The 19,122-nt window shown below is 44.8% G+C and overlaps 1 protein-coding gene and 1 long non-coding RNA gene across 2 annotated transcripts in view; one reads left to right on the top strand and one right to left on the bottom strand.

Annotated features, from left to right (window-relative positions):
- The window catches only part of LOC147337597 (uncharacterized), a 39,071-nt gene that overhangs the window by 2,354 nt on the left and 17,595 nt on the right, over positions 1-19,122 (bottom strand). The gene's annotated exons all lie outside the window — the stretch shown is intronic.
- gpc3 (glypican 3) overlaps positions 1-19,122 on the top strand; it is a 128,028-nt gene that overhangs the window by 97,935 nt on the left and 10,971 nt on the right. Inside the window, exon 7 of the mRNA XM_086306813.1 lies at positions 13,451-13,637. Within this exon, the coding sequence (XP_086162939.1) occupies positions 13,451-13,637 (187 nt within the window). The remainder of the gene's footprint in view (positions 1-13,450; positions 13,638-19,122) is intronic.

Here is a 19,122-nt window from a genome sequence, read left to right as displayed (position 1 = left end):
CGGTCAAACATCTGCACTTTGGTCTCGTGTGTCCAAACAACATTGTTCCAGAAGTCCTGTGTTTTGTTCAGATGGAGCTTTGCAAATATAAACCATGCTGTCATGCTCTTTTTGGAGAGAGGAGGCTTTCTCCTGGCAACCCTTCCAAACAGGCCAGACTTGTTCAGGGGTGAATTTGCTGGACTGTCCACATATCTGAACGCTTCAGACCAGGAAACTGCAAAAACCAAACTGCTCACACTTGCTGATTATCAGTTAATGATCAATGATTAGCAATGCCTGGCTGCTACTTGCAATGTATTCAAGTTTTCACAGACTGCATAGAATTGTCCGTCCATTAGGGGCCAGACTTTACTCCCAGCCACAAATGTTAACCCCCTGGTTGAGCTAGAAGAAAAAGAAGGGGATCGTCAAAGTCCTTCGACATACCTAACGAAACACATGAATGCATACATACTTTTACCTGCTAATTAAAAACAGTTGCCAGACTCAGTGGGATCCTTCCTTTGGGAAGCCAAGAATAACAATTTGCCAAATTTCAAATCTGAAACCAAGTTGTGTACCAAGTGACTTGGCAGCATAACCATACCCAGAGCTACAATGCTAATATGTTTGAAAGGATACCTGCCAACAGGGAAGGATCAAGTCGCTCTTCAACAGAGAGGCACAGCCCTAAACATACTTTCTAATCCTGCTAAATGTTTATTGAGTATACACCGCATTTCATGGTCCTGCTCTCCGCTTGCATATTGTAAACAACCACCGAGGGCACTGGAGAAAGTGATGTTGTTCAGTTAAAAGCAGTTTTACAAGGTCTCCGCCTCCCCGCCAGTTGAAAGACCGACAGTTCCAGATGATGCAGGGCTAAAAGCAACTAATTAACCATGTGATGTGAAAGAGTGGGGCCATGGCTCACAGATAATTACTTTCATCTGCCCTGTTTATATGCAAAGTGTATGAGGACAGGCCAACGGTGAGATAGTAATGTTGCGTAATGGTCCAGGAAGGCAAACAGCGGAGTGCCATGTTGATTAAAACCTGCAGTATTCACAGACGATCGTGCTCAGATGAATGTGCACATGTAAGTCCTGGATATGCATTCAGCTCTGCATGCTGGACAGGGGTCGCTTGCATACAGTCCTCTGCAAATCCTATAAGGCTCTTTTTCTCCTGTGCACATTTTCCATTTGAATGAACATTATTCTCCTTTTGGCTGGAGCAGCGAACATGATCAGCGGTTCTTCCAGGTCTTACTGACCCACTTTCAAACAGTGAATCGGTCCCAGACCATAGTATGTAAGACTGTGTCGTAAAATATACATTCTCCAAGAGCGAGAGGGAACGTGGGACCCCTCAAAAAATCGACTTCCTTCCAACTTTAATCCCTCTGATGTTTCATTCCTCGACTCTTAAGTGCTCCGTGACGATGGCCCCGTGAAATGCAACTATGCGGCGGAAATGTGTCATTTCTCACGTTGTCAGTGTTGATCAAAGTATCAGCAGATACAGAGACAGTTTGGCAGGGGACCCCTTGCCTTTGTGCCTCTGTGAGGCTAAACTAAACACAATAAGAAGAGGAAAAAATTCAGAGCCGGTCGCCTCAGCTTATAAAACAGCGTTTTCTCACGCCTGAACCAGTTGATGTCATGACTGAGCCGTAGCCAAGTTTAAAGTGAGCCGCACACTATAAATGGATGAGGAGAAATGGCTTTCTCCTTCAGTTATTGCTTCCCGACTTGGAATCTTTAAACAGTGCGGGACTGTGAGGAGCCACGGACATTTTTGTGCATGCAAACACTGTGTGTAACAAATTCCCGTGTGAGGTCCTGTCTGTATATGCAATATGAGCTGATAAAGACGAGAGTGCTCGAGCTCGCTCTCTCCCCGGCTCTGACGTCAGGTTTGAGATATTCTTTTGATGCCAGACTGGCGATTTTTCCTGGTTTTCTTGCTGAGAAGTGGACTGTGTGAACGTGACTCCGCATTAACACTTTCGTTTTTCGTGAAGTTCTTGCGCGCAGGGGACGTAGGGGCGTTAGCGCTCCTAAATTAGAACATATTATATTGATGATGTGTTCTTGTTCTGGGGGGATTAGTTTGTTTTTTTTTGTTGTTTTTTCTGAACATCTGTTTAACTTCCCAGAGTATCAAGTTTCTCCTCTGAACAACTAATCTGGCAGGAGATGGTTGAGCTAGTGGCAAAATAGAGCAATTATGTGATTGGTCTTTGATTACAGAGCGTTTCATTTGTCAGATGAGTTTGCCATTTGGAGGGTCAGACCTCCTGGGATTCTTCTGACAGCCCCCCTTTTCTGGCTACACGACACTCTTTGGAGAGCTTAAATTTGGAATGCATCTTTTATGAGTCAGTTTCATTAAAACACAGCTGTTTGATCTGACACTGTTATAATTGCTCTGTAATTTGAAAAATAACTTCTTCACATTGTCAGCCAAAGCTTTCATTTTCAGCTATTTGAACATTTTAGCTTTTACTTCCATCCGTCTCTATCCCTCCCTGTTCGTTTCACTTCTTTCCATCTCCCCAGCTGTGCTGAGTTGTGTGTGACAGACTGCAGCGCTGTCGCCCTTCGCTCCTCCAGCCCCCACCTTCTATCCCCCCCCCTAAAACCCCAAGACCCCCCCCTCCCTCTTCCCCACACCCACCTCTCTTCTGCTCGCAGCTTCCCAGACTAATTGAAGCCAGAACCTGGGAAAATCCTGCAGGTAGGACAGGAATCCAGGGTGGAAAATAAACCAGATCCCAAGCGCCACAAATTCCATCACGCAGTCTCACTTCCTCCGAGCCACCAGAGCCTGGGCGGCGTGCGCTTGACACCTAGTGCATGTTTGCGCAGAATGCACTCTTTAATATCATAACTCACAGAAACACTCGTCCTGAGTCACTGTGCACAGTGGTAGTAATTAATTACGGACACGTCGAAGCTCATATAGCAGGAATATATAAATAAGAAACCCTTTACTGAATACTACTGTAGAGATGTGTGCAGTGGCCTTTAACTTAGGACTAATGCACACTATGGGTGTCTACTAGGCCTGCTGTTTTCTAAACTTGCTAACCTAGTCATTACACGTACTCCAGTCAAAGAGACTGACTTCTGTTTGATGTTATTGACTGAGAGGGTTTTGAAGCGGGGTTTTTTTTTTTTTATGTATCCCCTCAGGGCTTTGTCCTCTCGCCCTCCTCGTCTTTTTTTATTTTCTTTTTTTTCATGTACAGCAGAGAGGAAAGAGGGGATGCTAATATTTGTGAGCGGGTACGAGCTCACGAGGGGTGCTTTAAATGATGTGTGACACCTGGTGTAAACCTCTGAAGGGGCTGCAGGGCGTTTGTGTACCCCTGTTAGCGCACCGTACATGCGTGTTATCCTTTCGTTTTCCGGAGACTTAGGAATTCATGGTAAGTTTAGGATTTGAGCAGTTGTGGTTCCTTAACTTGACAAATCCAACCAACAGATTACACACACACTCACACACCATTCTCCCACCCCAGGCTTTCTCCCCTGCTGACTGTGAGGTCAGACAGAGCATGTGAGGGGCCTTTTCCTCCCAATTAGTCTGCCTGCTAATGAGTCCCAACCATCCTTTCTACCACTGCCACCCGTTCCTCCTTACCTCCATACCTCCACCTCTCCCTCCATCTTTGCCCCCTCCCCAAACCCTCAATCAATCCTGAGGCCCATGCCACCCCCTTCGCTCCCACACTACTACCACCCCAGTGGGTGTAATTATCACACAGCCGGCTTATAAAAACCCCGCAGCACAAGGCGGGCACTCGCCTTGCTGAGCAGGAACACCGGTGAGGGGTATTTTCCTATTTTTTACCTGTGACTCTGAGCTGAGGGCTTGCTTGCTTGTTTGTTTGTTTGTTTGTTTGTCTTTTTCGTGCTAACTTTTCTTTGCTGATTCTTGACTTTTCGTTGAACTGTCAGGGAATCGGACAGCTGAGTCTTCCTGCTGCGTTCTCACACTCTCTGTCGCTGGGCACAGTCATATGTTGCTGTGTAACAGGATACCTCCCCGTAGAGGTCACGGGTCACACTTCCTGTTTCCTGTTTCTGCTAGGTCATCATAGGGTCTTATCCGCGAGGGTCATAGACCTCCCCGTTCATCCTGCGCCTTTTGTTTGGGACAGCAGTGCTCAGGGCGGAGTGGGTGGTTACAGCTCAGTTGAGGCTCCTCTCTAGACCCGTCAAAATGTCAGCACTCCCAAATTTTATCATCCCCTCTCATGCTCCCCGTCTTCTCATATCGCAAGACCCCTATTTATCTCTGTGGTTAGCGGTTTTTACGTTTCTCTTTCATTCTTTCCAGCACCTTCAGTTCTCTATGTGCTTAGGCTAGAAGCTAAGCTAAGCCTACAGCACATCAGCTGATTGCCGCTCACACACAAGCATAGCTCCTCCACTCTTTCTTACCCACTTGCCCCAGTGATCATCCACAGATTCCCACTAGGTGTGATCATGGAACATGCAGTGACAGTCTGCTGATGTTGAAATGGAGGATTTCTGAGCAACACATGACTCTGGAAAACACTGGACAAAAAGAGATTGTCTGACGGGGTGTAATCAGATTTAGCAACCAGCAGCCTGAGCAGGAATGAGACTTTTTAAACTATTAAACCCCATAGAGACAATCAGGCACATTCACAGACATAAGTCGATATTTTCATTTGGTTACCCTCAAAAAAAGATTGAAAATTGCTGTCATACCAGATATATTTAATACTAAAGGGAGTTAACCCCCTGCGTTCATGCGCCGCCTCGATCTGAGCCCAGCGTGTTGGAAAACAACATTCTTCTATTCTTAAACACCAACAGTTTAAGCTCCCTCTGCAACATCATCTAAACATGCGTTCAGGATTCAGTCCAAACTGAGAGGTCTGGAAATAGAGTTACGGGCTAAGGTGGAGCACAAACACTCCCAGTTTCATGCCGGACCGGAGAGCCGCTTCTTTTTTTTTCCTCCTGCGTGTTCTGTGTCCGACTGGAATGAACATCAGGAAATTAATTTTGTCTGCATTAACCGTCTGAGGCTGAGCTCCTGTTGCGTGACACGCTCGAGCGTGGACAGATAGGGAAAGACAGGAGGGTGAGGGGAGAAGAAACAGAGGAGAATGAGACAGCGCTGGTCCTCCTCCTCTCTTTACATTTCACATTCAATAAAAGTTGAGTAACGACTCGAGGAGAGCGGGTGGGAATGCGAGGCAGGCTGCGCTGACCCAAACGCCGCTCCGCCCCGCTGAGGAGCTATCCATGACTCACTCTGTGGAAAGTGCCTCCTGTCATTCCTCCATCTGTCTGTCTATCTGTCTCTACTCTCCCATGATGTGCCTCATTTATTTCCACTCTCATGCCGTTTCTCCCCAGGCTACGAGCTCCGAACAGGGATATCTGCCAGCGTGACAGAAACACAGCAGCTCACGGGACATGTGCACATTAAATGCAAGGAAAGTCCATTTCCTTCGTTTATCAAGAAAAACAGTGCGCGATGGAAAGGCTTTGTCTGACACAATGACCTGCACGCTTGCTTTAAAAGTGTGCTGTACCTTTTTTGTGCTAGAGGCGCTCTGATATCAATACCAGAGTGTCGCAAACTATTTTTAACCAGGGCCTGGAAGGTACAGGAGAAATGTCTTGTAATCTGGGTCTGATTTTCTTAGTTCAGGACACTATTTCTGTTAGTTATAACAGAATTATACTCCTCAAGCCACTTCTATGGCAAGCATCGCTTAGAAGGAGGCTGAGAGGCTAACACATGCATACAATCTGACAATTAGACAGGCTGTAAACAGAACTTCAGGTTAGTCAGAGAAACAAAGGCATGATGCAAACATCCGTTTTTGTAGCTTTGTGCAGTGGAAGAAGGGGTTATTACCGACACTTGAGGTTCACTCTGAGGTTGGTTTCACTTCTAAATAAAGATGGGAAAGTTTAGAACATGTGGCCAGACTGCTTGAAAGCATTCCACATGTCCATCAAAACAATTGTTTCCAACCTGAGGAGAATTGTGGGTAATATTTTAGCAAATATTTTCCAACTCACACACTCAGCAGACATGGGGCAACATCAGCATCAGTTTGGAGCATGTGTGTGAGTCAGACTCCACATCAAAGGGTTGTGACATGTACCAAAGATGTTTTGGTCTTCAAAGACAAATCAGCAGCATTGTGTGGAAAATACAGGGCCGTGCAAAGGTCTCGAGCCACCACTCATTTCTTTCTATCTTGCTAGAGAAATGCGAGGTTGAATGATTTATCAAAACATGCAGCATAAAAAACAGAGTTTGTGAAGTTTGAATGAGCTTCACGTGACCACCTTTATTCTTTAACACAGCCTCAACTTTCTTATGTAGCTCTGTGATCAGTTCTCCAGGCTTCTTAAAGGACATTCAAATCTGTTCTTTGGATGTTTCAGCCGTTTGTTCCATCCTCTGTCAAAATGATCCCACACTGCTTCAATAATGCTGAGGTCTGGGATCTGGGGAGGCCAATCCATGGCTGATAGTGTTTCATTCGGTGTCTTTAGGCCCTTGTGGTGGAATTAAGGCACGACGGGACCACAGATCCATGTTTTGAGCCATCTTTATTTAATATTTGCATCACACCACCACAACCCCCCACCAACCCCTGAGTCCCCGTGTTTTAACACGGCGGGCGTGATTGCGGATGCCGTGCAGGTGCGTATGCACGGCACCGCAGACCACGCCCCACCACAGCCCTCTCTCAGGTCCTTCCTGATTTTTTTTCCTGTTTCTTAAAGACATGAGTCTCAGATACTGTTCATCTGCTGTACTTGTTTTTTAGGCCTGTCACTTCTTTTGTACTCCACTTGTTCTTTTCCCTCATAGCCTTTACGGATACACTGCACACCGTGCTGAGATATGCATGTACATTTACAATAAATGGCTCTTTGGGAATCGCCTTTTTTGGTTCGTGCCACTTTGTCTGTTAAACTGCGTGATTTTTTTTAATCTTTGTAAAGAAATGGGAACGCATTATTTATTTTTGTGACACTAGTAACAAAGTGCCTAAAGATTCAATTTAAAATTAGTTATTTGTAAATTGTCTGCTATATGTGCATACAGGACTTCTTAGGTGCCATTTTTCATGCTTGAATGATTTATAGGTCACTGTTAAGCAGCTAAACAGAAAAGTCCTGGTTAGGTGCAAGGACTGGACTGAAAATGTGTGAAATAAAGCTGCCAGTGTCCAAAGGAACAACTAGAAAGCCTGGATGAGAATTACATCACATGAGGAGTGGCTCAAGACTTTTGCACACTACTGCATTTGTGACCATTTTTATTATTTGTTAATTATAGGTCTGTTTTATTCCAGGAAAACCCCTGCTTCAGTACCCAGCACGTCCTCATTCCTGTGAACTTAGCCTTCTACCAGCGCTGCTTATTGATGAAATACTTTTCCTGCAGCTCATCAGACACTGAAAAGCTTTGTAAGGTGGAGGAGGACGACAGAGTCTGTGGAGCAAAAAGCTCCCACAAAGGGAGAGGAGCTAAAACTGTTTGTTTCACACAGGTATCAGGTAAATAAGGATTATTTTTAATTGTGAGTCATGCAAAGCTACTTTAAAAAAGCAGGACTGAAACCCCTTAAATCAGGTCAGCTAATTTCATCACTGTGTCACTGATTTCCTTCAGGTCAGAACAATTAAACACTGAGGAACTTTCTTTTTTTAACTTATGGGAGGTAGTCTGTTTGGAAACCGAATCCTTGAATTCTGTAGATTAGATTTGCAGGCGTGATGTAAATGTGTTGAAGCACTGATAGAAACATTCAGTCCTACAGATTCCATCTGGGCCGAGTCACATAGCAGCATGTCCAGACAAGTCCTGTGCATGTAGAGGAGGACATAACACAGGCCCAGATCCCAATCACAGACACTGATAAAAAAAATTCCATGCACTTTTCCTTTTTTACTCATCCTCTCCATTTTTGACTATCACCCATTCAACCAGGCTCTTCCTACATTCTGAAAATTTCTGTGACTTATGGGAAAATGTGATCCAAGATCTCGGTGCCAGCTCGAGCAGACCACAGCTGATGATCAGCGAGCGCAGGTTGATTTCTATCAGCGGAGGTCAGCCAGAGGCTCTGAGGCTCAGCTGCAGCTGTCGTGTCGAGCAGTGACCCTGTGTGGAGTTCATGTCATGTGTGGGAGGCAGTGACAGACTTGTGGTTTCTGTGTCTCTGTCTGGGCTGGCCTGCATTGAGCAATCTGCCACATGTTTGGGCTTTGTGTGCAGCCTTTGAGCCCATGTTTCCTTGGTGTGACTTGCACTTTTGTGTTAAAGGGAGGTGAACCCTGTGGCGTGCGGGATGCCTATGGTCGAGCTGATTACATGTTCCCTGTGTCCAGCTGTCTGTGGGAGCCAGCTCCCGATGCTACTCGTGAAACAGAGAAGAGGAGAGCGAGAGATTTCCTCTCGTAATGGAAAACATGCCGAACATTTCTCGAAAAAAAAAAGTCCCTTTTTTTTGCTTCCTCCCTGCTTCCTCTTGCTTTGGTTTTTCTTTTCTCTTTTTTTATAATTGCAGAAGATTCCAGTTCAGAGCTGCTTGAGGTTTCTCCTCTTGTGGTAAATCTGGATGCTCTTGGCGTATCACGCAGCGGCTTTGCCATGCCAAAAGCGCAGCGTCACTTTCGATACAAACATCCACCCCACCCCTAGATGCTACCGCAGCCGCGGCAGAGGCGGGTAGCCAGTGGGCAGAATCCACAGCGCCCTGCCACAGAGCTACTGCCCTGTCATCCTCCCCTCTGTACCGCTGTGGAGAAGGGTCAGTGCCATGCCTGTATATACAGTTTCTTTTTTTAATTCTCCAAAACCGTTTTCATGCGTTCTCCATGTACAGCTCATATGCTCTTCACTCAAATGTGTGCATGAAACTAGATTTTAATCAACATCTTAAAAAAAAAGATTAGCTCTGAGACAATGTTGGTCGGTTAGTTGGTTTGTCTACTACTTTATCTTAACAGTTATCAAACTGTCATGAAGGTTAGCAGTAATACCCGTGAGAACTATTCCTGTAAACTGCCTCTGGTGTCACTGGCAGGTTTCTCGTGCTCGGCAAAATATTTCTAGACTTACTTGGTCGGCTGGCATATTTGTGGTCTCTAAATATTTAATCCACAGTGACTTTTGTGGTGCCCTCTAGCTGTACAATGACAATAACAGCATTCATGTCTTCATCAGAATGAATTGTTATTTCTTTGACATTTTAATTGTGCTCCATGACCAGGGCTAAATATTGATTTATCCAATACAGTGGTTTAAGACAAAACAATTAATCCTAGAATGTCAATCGTTGTGATGTGCACAGCACTTTTTTCTGTTCAAAATCCAGAGAAATGTTTTAATTAAAATAATTCCTCAGAAAAATAACAGTGTTCTCTGAACTGATCAGAGCTCTGAAGCTGAGGTGAATCATAAATGCCTTATTGTTTCAAGGTTCAAAATGTACATTTATCGTGTGTTCAGCAAACAAATGTACGATGTTCCCTCAGTTTTCATGCTGCAGCTGCACCGCACATTTTACAGTGTAATCCATCGGTTGCCATGAGGATGATGACTTTTTGCTGGAAGTTGTGACTTGTGTGTGTGTGATTTGGGTTAAAGTGAGGGGGACTTCTGGATCCAGTGCCAGGATATATTTGGAACGGCGGGAGGATGCAGGAGCTTCCTGACAGTGACAAGAAAGTCATCCAACCAACTTTGAGACTCCATTCTGGATTTTGGTCTTTGTCACTCCCGACACAACCACAAGGCAGTGGTGCTAACTACCCATAGCTGGGGATCTGGTTCGCGGCCATGAGGGCATGTTCACGCACCACTGCCAGGGGTCAGATCTCCTCCAATCCCCCTGTAGCTCCGCCTGAGTCCAAAGGGTGCTCTGTTGATGTGTGGCGCTACAAAGACACTATGTACTAGCAGGAAGGGACTTACAGACTCAGGTCAGCTTTTCATTGATCCACAAGCAGCGGCGGTTGCTGGTGGTGTAGGCGCGCACTAGATGGGTCACACCCACCAGATGACACACCAGGTTTAAACTGCTATTGATTTTGTGTTTTAAAATTTTTACATGTGTTGCTTTGCATATATCCAGCTAGCATGTTTACATGTTTTTCATTATATTTATTACTCGTCCAATAGCAGCCACTGGCCTCGTTGGCACCTGGTGAAAGGAGTCCAATGTAGGTTGATGAGTCTGAGAAGCTCACATCTGTCTGATGACAGCGATACTGAGGTGATTTAGTGAGGATGCTACTTTTTTTCCTGAATTTCTTTGTTGTGGATTGTTGGATACTGGTGTGTTAGAGCTCTAACTTCAGTTCGGGGCATAATGCTTGAAGACGAGGATGACATTTTATTAAGTTGCTTGTTGTCTCTTTCGTTCGCATTTTTGCTTGATTGGTGAAGGGGACCCATTTCAGATTATAACACACCATGTCTGAGTCTGAAGGTCCAGGCATGAATTAAAACTTGCCTCCACTGAGTGCAAGCATCTATAAGTTGGTCGTTCTCCTGCCACAAACATAAAACGAGGTTGGGGGAACGGTGATATCCATCTCAGCCATGGCATTCAAGATGGCAGGGCAACATGGCGGCGCCCTGCAGTCTATGAGACTTCATCAGTTTGTTGGAAGATAATAATTACACACTAATCAATGTATATTTATGAGTCCCACATTTTTTTCCATTGAATAAACTTCAAAAAATGACTAAATGTATCTTTACGAAAGAGAAAACTGGGTATAAGACAAAAATATTTATTCTTTATAGCAGGCTGTAAACATTTTAAATTCTGCTGTAAAGTTGACCATTTCATCTAAGAGATCGGTGGGATCGTCTGACTTTTTCACAACATTAAACTTGAAGGTGCGTGTTTGCTTTTGTGTGGTTTTCTGTTTGAGGAAGCAGGCCATTGATTGTATAGCGTTAACTCCCAGCTACCTCCGTGTTAGGATAATGAACTGAATTACTCATTCAGTGACTGAATATATCCCGCATGTTTGCTCGCAGCTGACTAAGAGCTTTTAAGTGATTCAACTCGGTCATTCACCCAAAACATTTATTCTTTTAAACAAATTGATTGTGACATTAGCTGACATGCCAAACTAAGATGGTAAACATGAAACCTGACAAACACCGGTGTGTCAGCACTGTTATTGTGAGGATATTAGCCTGCCGACACATTAGCGCTGAGCTCAAAGCCCCACCAAGCTGCAGATCCTGCACGACTGTAAACACTTAGCCCTGTGTCATCTACCGTCAGGATGTAGTAAAGCAGACGTCAGAGTGTCTGTTTATGCGAGTTTGTATGTATACTGGAAGGTGAAGATCTGCTCATGGCAGTAAACTCCAAACACGGCTGTTGACATCAGTGGTTTTCCCTCCTCTCCTCATTCCTTTTTTTAGGTTTTGCTCTAAAATACCCCGAGCCACCTCATTCTCTCCCTGCTTTACAAGTGTCTGTTTGCCTTTTAACAAGGTTTGCCCCTCCCGTGCCTGAGTCTGGACAAGTTGCCAGGATACAAGTCGTTAGAAGGAATTTCGGGCCCAGCTCGGTAAATCTGTGGAGGGCTCTGCAGGCAAACACATATGTCTCTTTAACACAGTTCAGTACATTAAAGTTCCATTCACGATGTGGAGAGTGTACTTGTGGAAGATAACGGGGTGTTTTCATGAGAGCTCAGCTTTGTCAGCAGGTGGTGCTTCGCTGCACAGCCTCAAAAAGAAGCTAAAATATTCCTGTGGATCCGATGTCTGTGAGTTACTGTTTGTCCGTCCCTCGGTCCAAGTGACCAGGCTTTTAAAAATGTTGTGGTCATCATCAGTGTATGGCCTCAATGTTGCTAAATGAATGGAGGTTTGTTGGTTGGCTGTGCTGGGAACAGGGTAATGTGTGTTCCCGCTCCAAAATTTAGAGTTTATGTCACTTGTAAAAGCCAGATTGACTGGCTTGTATATGGAGCTGAAGGGAAAAGGGTTGTTTATCTTCCGACTGACGTAATTCTGTGATTAGCTTGGGCTTTTTATACCTCCGCTCTCTATCGCGCGCACACAAACTCACACACACGAGTCTGGGCCCAGACAGACGTCGCAGCTGACCTGAGACGAGGCCCATATGAACCCAATTTTCTCCCAAAGACAACTAGAAACAACAGCAAAATATGCATGCTGACGCACACAAATAGGAAGGAAATCAATAAAAAACAAACAAGGAGGAGCTTGAGCGGCGAGATGAGAGGACACTGCCAGAGAGGGCAGGCGGCTGGAATTTAGCACATCTGTTCCTCTGGCGAGGCTCTCAATCACGTGTGATGTCATGAAGCCTGAACGATGGTCAGAGTGCGACCGTGTACGTTGTCTCCAAGCTCTCACACGCATTTTTTTTCACGCACGAATGTAAGATGGGAACTGAATGAGGTTTTTCAAGGATGTTTCATTCAGTTTAAGTTATTAAACGTGTAAAACTTGATGTATTTTTATTATACTAGGTCGACTGGAATTTAAACATCGTTAATGAAATAGCTTAACAGCTCCAGGGTATTTTTTTTTATATGATTTATGAGTTGATGAGTTTCCCACATTTCTCCCAAACAAAGGAAGAAGTTAAGGAATGTGTTGCAGAACTCATTATGAGCTTCTGTAAATTGTCTAAGTCACACAGCCACTGCTTTTCCAGCCCAGAGGCCAAACTGGATAAAGGCTATGCTGAAAATCACATTTCTGTCGCACACTTACTCGAGCTTGTGGTGCATGTTTGTCTTTTACCATCTTGCTTTGATGTCGTATTGATCCATCTGCTGGATTTTATCTTCTTTTCAAGCTAAAATGCTCCAAAAATATTGCAAACATCATTTCTCCTAATCTCACATCTAGCTGTGTATTTTTAGTTGCCGGGGGAGGGGGGGGCCTTGATGTCCACCCGGGTGGAGTGTGTTATGTGGTGTTATCCTTGTTGCCCTGAGACAACCACTCAAGACAATGATGTTTGCCAGTAACAACACAATCACACCAGTCTGCTTACCCCAGTTTCTTTTTCGACCGGCAAATTACATGGAGCAAAAGCCGCAGCCCTTTGAATGAATCACGTTTGGACAAAAATAACAAAACTGGCACCGATAACAAAACTGTTTTTCCTGCCTGGTGATTGTCATACACGTTTGGTAAATACCAACCTTTTTTAGATCTCGCCGACTTTTTTCTTTTTTCCCTGGAATTCCCCTCACCCTGTTATAATCACATGCTACACACTCAGATCAAGAGACACCCCTTATTTATTTTCACAGCTTTGTTAAACTTTTAATGTGCGCAGGCCCACTCCGCAGCCGCAGAGTGACTCACGGAGAGGCTGAGGGTGCATTTTTTTCACATGATTACCTTTAACCGCTTCCTGTTTGTCCCACAGTTGCTGCAGATTGTGACGGTGTCTGAGAAGCGCTGGAGAGCCCGGTCTCGTGGAGCAGGAGCGAACGGGTGGAGCGAAGAGGGGGAGGAGGAATTTGAGAGTGGCGACTGCGACGACGAGGACGAGTGCGCGGGGGTGTCTGGGCTGGGCCCGCCGCCACGACGCAAGCGATTACGCATCTTTGCAGGTTAGACGCACACGATATGGACTTTAATTTGTGTGGTTTTAAGTGATGCTGTATCCATGCTCACGAATCAAAATCAGCTTAACTTGTATTTATGAGCCAGGCTGTAAAAGGAAGAAGAAAAAGGTTGTTTAGTTGTTTATGTTTGTGCCCGCTAACCAGATTAACAGATCTGGCCTCTTTTGCAGCGAGTCAGAGCGATCGCAGTCCAAAGCAGAGAGGTGGTTTACGTGACTGCTGTGCATGTTGACACCAACGTGACACTATGTGGCAGGAGACATGAGACTTCCGCAGGTAGCTGCCTCACCTCCACCTCGTGACCTGCCGTCAATCTTGTGAAAAACGTCAGATGCACGCTGTGAAAGACAAACAGAGAACAAAAAAAAGGCCACAAACAGTTGGAAGAAAAAAAACCAAACAGAAGAAGAGGGAGAAAACACCCAGGGAGCAGAAACAAGAGGGTTCGATACACTGATACAAAGCCAGCGCAGCTGAGCAAACACAGCAGTGGGAGTAGTCCTCCTGTCTGGGATGTTGTGGCAGAGATTTGGGTTTGCCGGGCAGGGAGCGAGAGCAGGAACCCAGGGTTCACACAGGAATCCTGCAGGGCCATTGCTTCCAGCGTGAGAGCCTGATGCCCTCTCTTAAACACTCCTGTCAGCCTCTCTGTGCAGCTCTGCTTCACTGCAGTATATTTCTAGATTAGGTATGTGTGCATCAGTGTGTGTTTGCAACCACCTGAAAGCCTGTTTGCACCGGCCTCTATGCAAGTCAGTAATGTTTGTAGACCTTGAGAAGTCAGTGCTTATTGGCAGATGCGCAGATAGCTGCTGATAGCCTGTGATGACCTAGCAAAATGCTGACCCCACACGGCCTCTCAGTCCATTCTGGTCAAATGGGGGACTGGAGTTCAAAGGTTAACCTGCAGAGCAGAGGGGCCTAATGGCCTGCTTGTCTGTGCTCTGCTGGTCTGAGATGGACGAGGCAGATCGGATTTCACAAAGCCTGGTAAGCGATCAGTGGTGTGACACACACGCATACCCACACAGGCCGTGGGGAAAGGTGACCGAAGCCACAACAACAAGGTGCAGACAGGCAGGGCTAAGCCACCAACGTAGTCAGCTGTCAGCCTGGTGACCAGAGCGAGGCTGTTACCAAACGGTAACGACGGATCTCTCCTCACCGACTCTCTGCGCAGATTCCATAACCTTCTGACAACACATACGCAGACCGACACGCTTCTCCTCCCGAGCCAATCAAACCTTCGCGCTACACATTCCCCAGAACATTCCAGTCCCGGAGCTATTCCAGGACAGGGACACCCCACCACCACCTGCCCCACCTCCATACCTCCTGAACCAAACTGGTTGCAAATTACACACCAAAGAATCTCTATGCCATGACCTGAGGTGGTGTTAAAAAAAGAAAACAGCATTAAATTTGCGAATCATTTAATGATGCAAATGTTGCATTAGCGGGGTTGTGGATACATTTTTATGATCACTGGATTTACAGGGAGATTTATTGAAATGTGGTTGGTAAATAGACTCATTCTTATAGCGCTTTTCTACTCTCCTGGAGTACTCAAAGCGCTGTATACAACACATTCACCCATGACACAAGCACTGTTATCTATACTTTCAGTGCTTTCTAACTGTCATTCATACGCATTCATACTCCGATGGGTGCATCGGAGTTCAACTCAGAGTTAGTATCTTTGGCATGCAAACTGGGGGAGCCAGGGATCGAACCACCAACCTCCCAATCTGAGCAACAGCAACCAGGTTCTGGGCCTTAAGTAGGCTGTATCGTGACAGAGCCTCCACCGTGCTTTACCACAAAGTAAGATATTAAGTTCTGCCATAACTACCTAATGTTTTACTACAAGGACTGGATCCATCTCTCACATCCTGTGTCATATGTGTTCAGATACTTTTTATAGGCTGCAGACAGTTTTTAGGCCTGATACTACTTCTTTTATCCTCCACTTGTCCTGTTTCCTCAAACTTTTGAAGGACAAACTGCACAACACCATGAAGTTTTCAGCTAATAGCTCTTTAGAAATATAGTTTTATACTGTTATGTGTAGACATTAAGCTGGTTCATCTCTTGAGTTAAGCTCCTTTTTTATGCTTGACTGAATCCTAAGTCAGTGTAAAGTGTCTTAACAACCAAGCAAAACAAAACAAAACAAAAGTCATTCTTCTGAAAATGGTCAGGTACAAGTAACGGACTGAAGAAATGTTGAAAGACGACTTTAAAATGACTAGAAAGAGGCTCCTTGGAAGGAAAATATGAAGGAACGATGGAAGTCTTTGCACAGTACTGTACCTATGAATAGATGTGTGTTTGTGAACAGATGGAGTTGTCTCTAGCTTTGTTGTAGTCCAGTAAAATGTGATTCTATATGGCGTGTCTTTACCTTTATGATGAGGGCTCACCTGTGTTTCTGTGCTTTCATGCACACCTGGCCTCTGACTGTATGGCCTCTATGAGAAACAAAGGATGTGCCGCCATCTCTGCAAAAACCTGCTCACAGATTCCTCTCAAAGCCTCTCTTCATTGCCTGAGCCACACATTTTTTTCTCCTGTTTCCACCTGGTGCTAAAAAACTTCACAAAAACATCTGCTAATACACACTCATTTACTGCATAAAGTCTTAAAATTTGAAGAAAAAATTTAATTGTGAAAAGCTGGCAGTGAGGGAATCATCTGTTTCCAGCTCAGTGTGGAAGCCCAGTGAAATACAGCAGATAACTCCCAGTAGGATCAAGGTAATATTTCATGGTCCAGTCAGTACACAGTGGGAAAATGAGTGATTAATCCAGAGAAGTGGCTAAGATAATCACACAATTTTAATTCCCTTTAATTAAAGGGTTGTTTTTTTGTTTTTTTTGTGGCGTTAAGTGGACTACTACTAAACAACCTGCGAAAATGGCTTTTTGATGCAGTTTGGAAACATTCGGTAGTCTGCAAGCAAACAGTGTGCTCTGCTTTGGCTCAGCAGCTCAGATCCCTGCCTCGTGTGTTTTCTTGCTGAGCTGGACGGGCTTTTGCTCGCTATGCTCAGCAGGAGCCACGTGAATAGACCTCTTGTTATGTTCCTGAGCTCAGACATTCGCTCACTATAAGCGCCCCGAAGGAAAGCCGTTCCTTTGGGAGCTCTGGATCTTTTTTATCAGCGCCAGAGGTTAGCAAAATACAAAGTGGAAATATTCCTGTAATGTGAAACACGCGGCTTACGATGAGAGGCTGGGCTCGGCTCACCTTTCAGGTCTGCTACAAATTTTGCGGCTGGAACAAAGGAGTGAGTAAAAGAGCGAAGAAGGTGATGCAGAATGTGGGGAACGAACACAAAGAGACAAAAACACCTTTGATAACTGTAAAGGCTGATACACTGAGAAACCTAAACATTCTTTATTCTGTATGTGGGTCAAATTAACAGCCTAACGTGCTGTCAGTGCTCCAGCATGGTATGTTAATTAACTGCAGCTGTGACCTCTGACCCTTCTGCACCTGATAGGTGAGTCACACGGTGCCTGTCTTCCACAACAGTGTTTGCACATGTCTTCATCACAGCGGACACAGTTTACATTAACAGCACCGGATGCATCCACCGTATAAGCAATTTCCTTCTTCTTCAAGCTTCGTGTAATTTCATAGAGCTGATCGTCAGCGCTACTGTACTCATGAAGAGTCATCAACATATGGTTGCCAGCCAGGGAGGCTCGGTGCCACAGGCCAGGATGAGAAAGAGACGGGCTCAGACGGTGCACATGTGAGAGGAAGCGTGCAGGTGCCTGCATGCCCACGTGGCAGGCAGAAAAAACACACTTCACTCCTTGGCCCGTGCATCGATCAGCATTAAGTTGTCTTTTTACACATTTCATTCAACGTTTTTCTTTCTAAAATTATTTTTTGAAAAAAAAAATTGTAAAAACATGTTGGGTAACAGGAGGTGAAAAACGATTAAAGAAAAACATTGAAATGAAGTCAAATACTGTGAGCTCTGTGTGGTGATTGGACAAACTATTAGATGCCGAGACTAGTTTGAATTTGAGTGCCAAATGTGCCAACAGTTATTACCCAGGTTATCAATACGATGCCAGATCTGAAGTGTTTACCTCTATAAGGAGTTCAGAACTAATTAAGTACGAAGAAAATGTGATAATATATCTGTCAGTGAACCACAAAGTTGCTGTTAAAGGAGGTGGTTACTGTAATGTTTTGGACATTTCATTATTAGCACTGTATTCTCTAAAAGTGATACTCGTAATCTCTCAACCTTGCAAATGGTTTGTTTCCTTTTTCAAATACCTGCAAAGGTATTTAGATAGATCACAGGTGGTCAATCCAGGCCTCGACGGCCAGTGTCCTGCAGGTTTTAGATGTGTCCTTAATCCAACACAGCTGATTTAAATGGCTAAATGACCTCCCCAACATGTCTTGAAGTTCTCCAGAAGCCTGCTAATGAACTAATCATTTGATTCAGGTGTGTTGACCCAGGGTGAGATCTAAAACCTGCAGGACGCCGGCCCTCGAGGCCTGGAGTTGCTCACCCCTGAGATAGATAAATGGGTCAGTTGGTGGTTACACTGTGGAGCTTTTGTCCGTATTAAAATACATAATGACATCAGAGTTCCTGCAAATTTGTTTGCGGCACATCAATGACGTGAATCTCCCATTCTCACACGACATGAGTACATGTTAAGAAACCAGTTTGAGGTGATTTCAGCTTTGTGACATGATGAGTAGCCTGGTGGAAGCAGTCATCAGCAGATGGGTGCACTGTGGTCATAAAGGGATGGACATGGTCAGCAACAATACTCAGGAAGGCTGTTGCGTTTCGTTGATACTCAGTCGGTACTAATGGTCCCAAAGTAGGACATTAAAGTAATCGCCACAGCTTCACACACAGCAGGATGGATCCATCTTTTCATGTTTACAACAAATTCTGCAGTGGCACCCAGTGCGGTCACGTTGTGCATTCAGAGGTGCTCTTCTGCACACCTTTGTTTTAATGAGCAGAGATTTGAGCTTCGGTTGCCTTCCTGTCATATCAAAGTAGTCTGGCCATTCTCCTCTGACCTCTTGCATCAACAAAGCATTTCACCCTGACAACTGCAGCTAGCTGGATGTTTTCTTTATTTACAACTGTTCTCTGAAACCCTAGAGATGGAGATAAAATCCCAGTAGATCAGTAGATTCTGAAATACTCAGAGCAGCTTCACCTGGCACCAACAACCATGGACTGTCCAAAGTGTCACTTTTCCTCCCCATTCTAATGCTCACTTTGAACTTCAGCAGGTTGTTTTGACCACGTATGTACCTAAAATATATGTATTTAAATAAATACATATAAATAAAATGCATAGATTAAAATGATGTGATCTGCAGGATTACTGCAAATCAAAATCTTCATTCAGAAAAGAGATTTGGACAGAGTGCCTGCTGCTTTCGTCCTTGTCTGACACAATGATGACTGTTT

This window comes from Aulonocara sp. 'chitande type north' Nkhata Bay, linkage group LG2 (genome assembly GCF_057382095.1).
Source record: "Aulonocara sp. 'chitande type north' Nkhata Bay isolate Kocher_YH1m ecotype deep benthic linkage group LG2, A_spYH_male_GT1.1, whole genome shotgun sequence".
Classification (NCBI taxonomy): Eukaryota; Metazoa; Chordata; class Actinopteri; order Cichliformes; family Cichlidae; genus Aulonocara; species Aulonocara sp. 'chitande type north' Nkhata Bay.
Note: the sequence above shows the minus strand (reverse complement) of the source record. Positions and strands in the feature narration are given on the sequence as shown.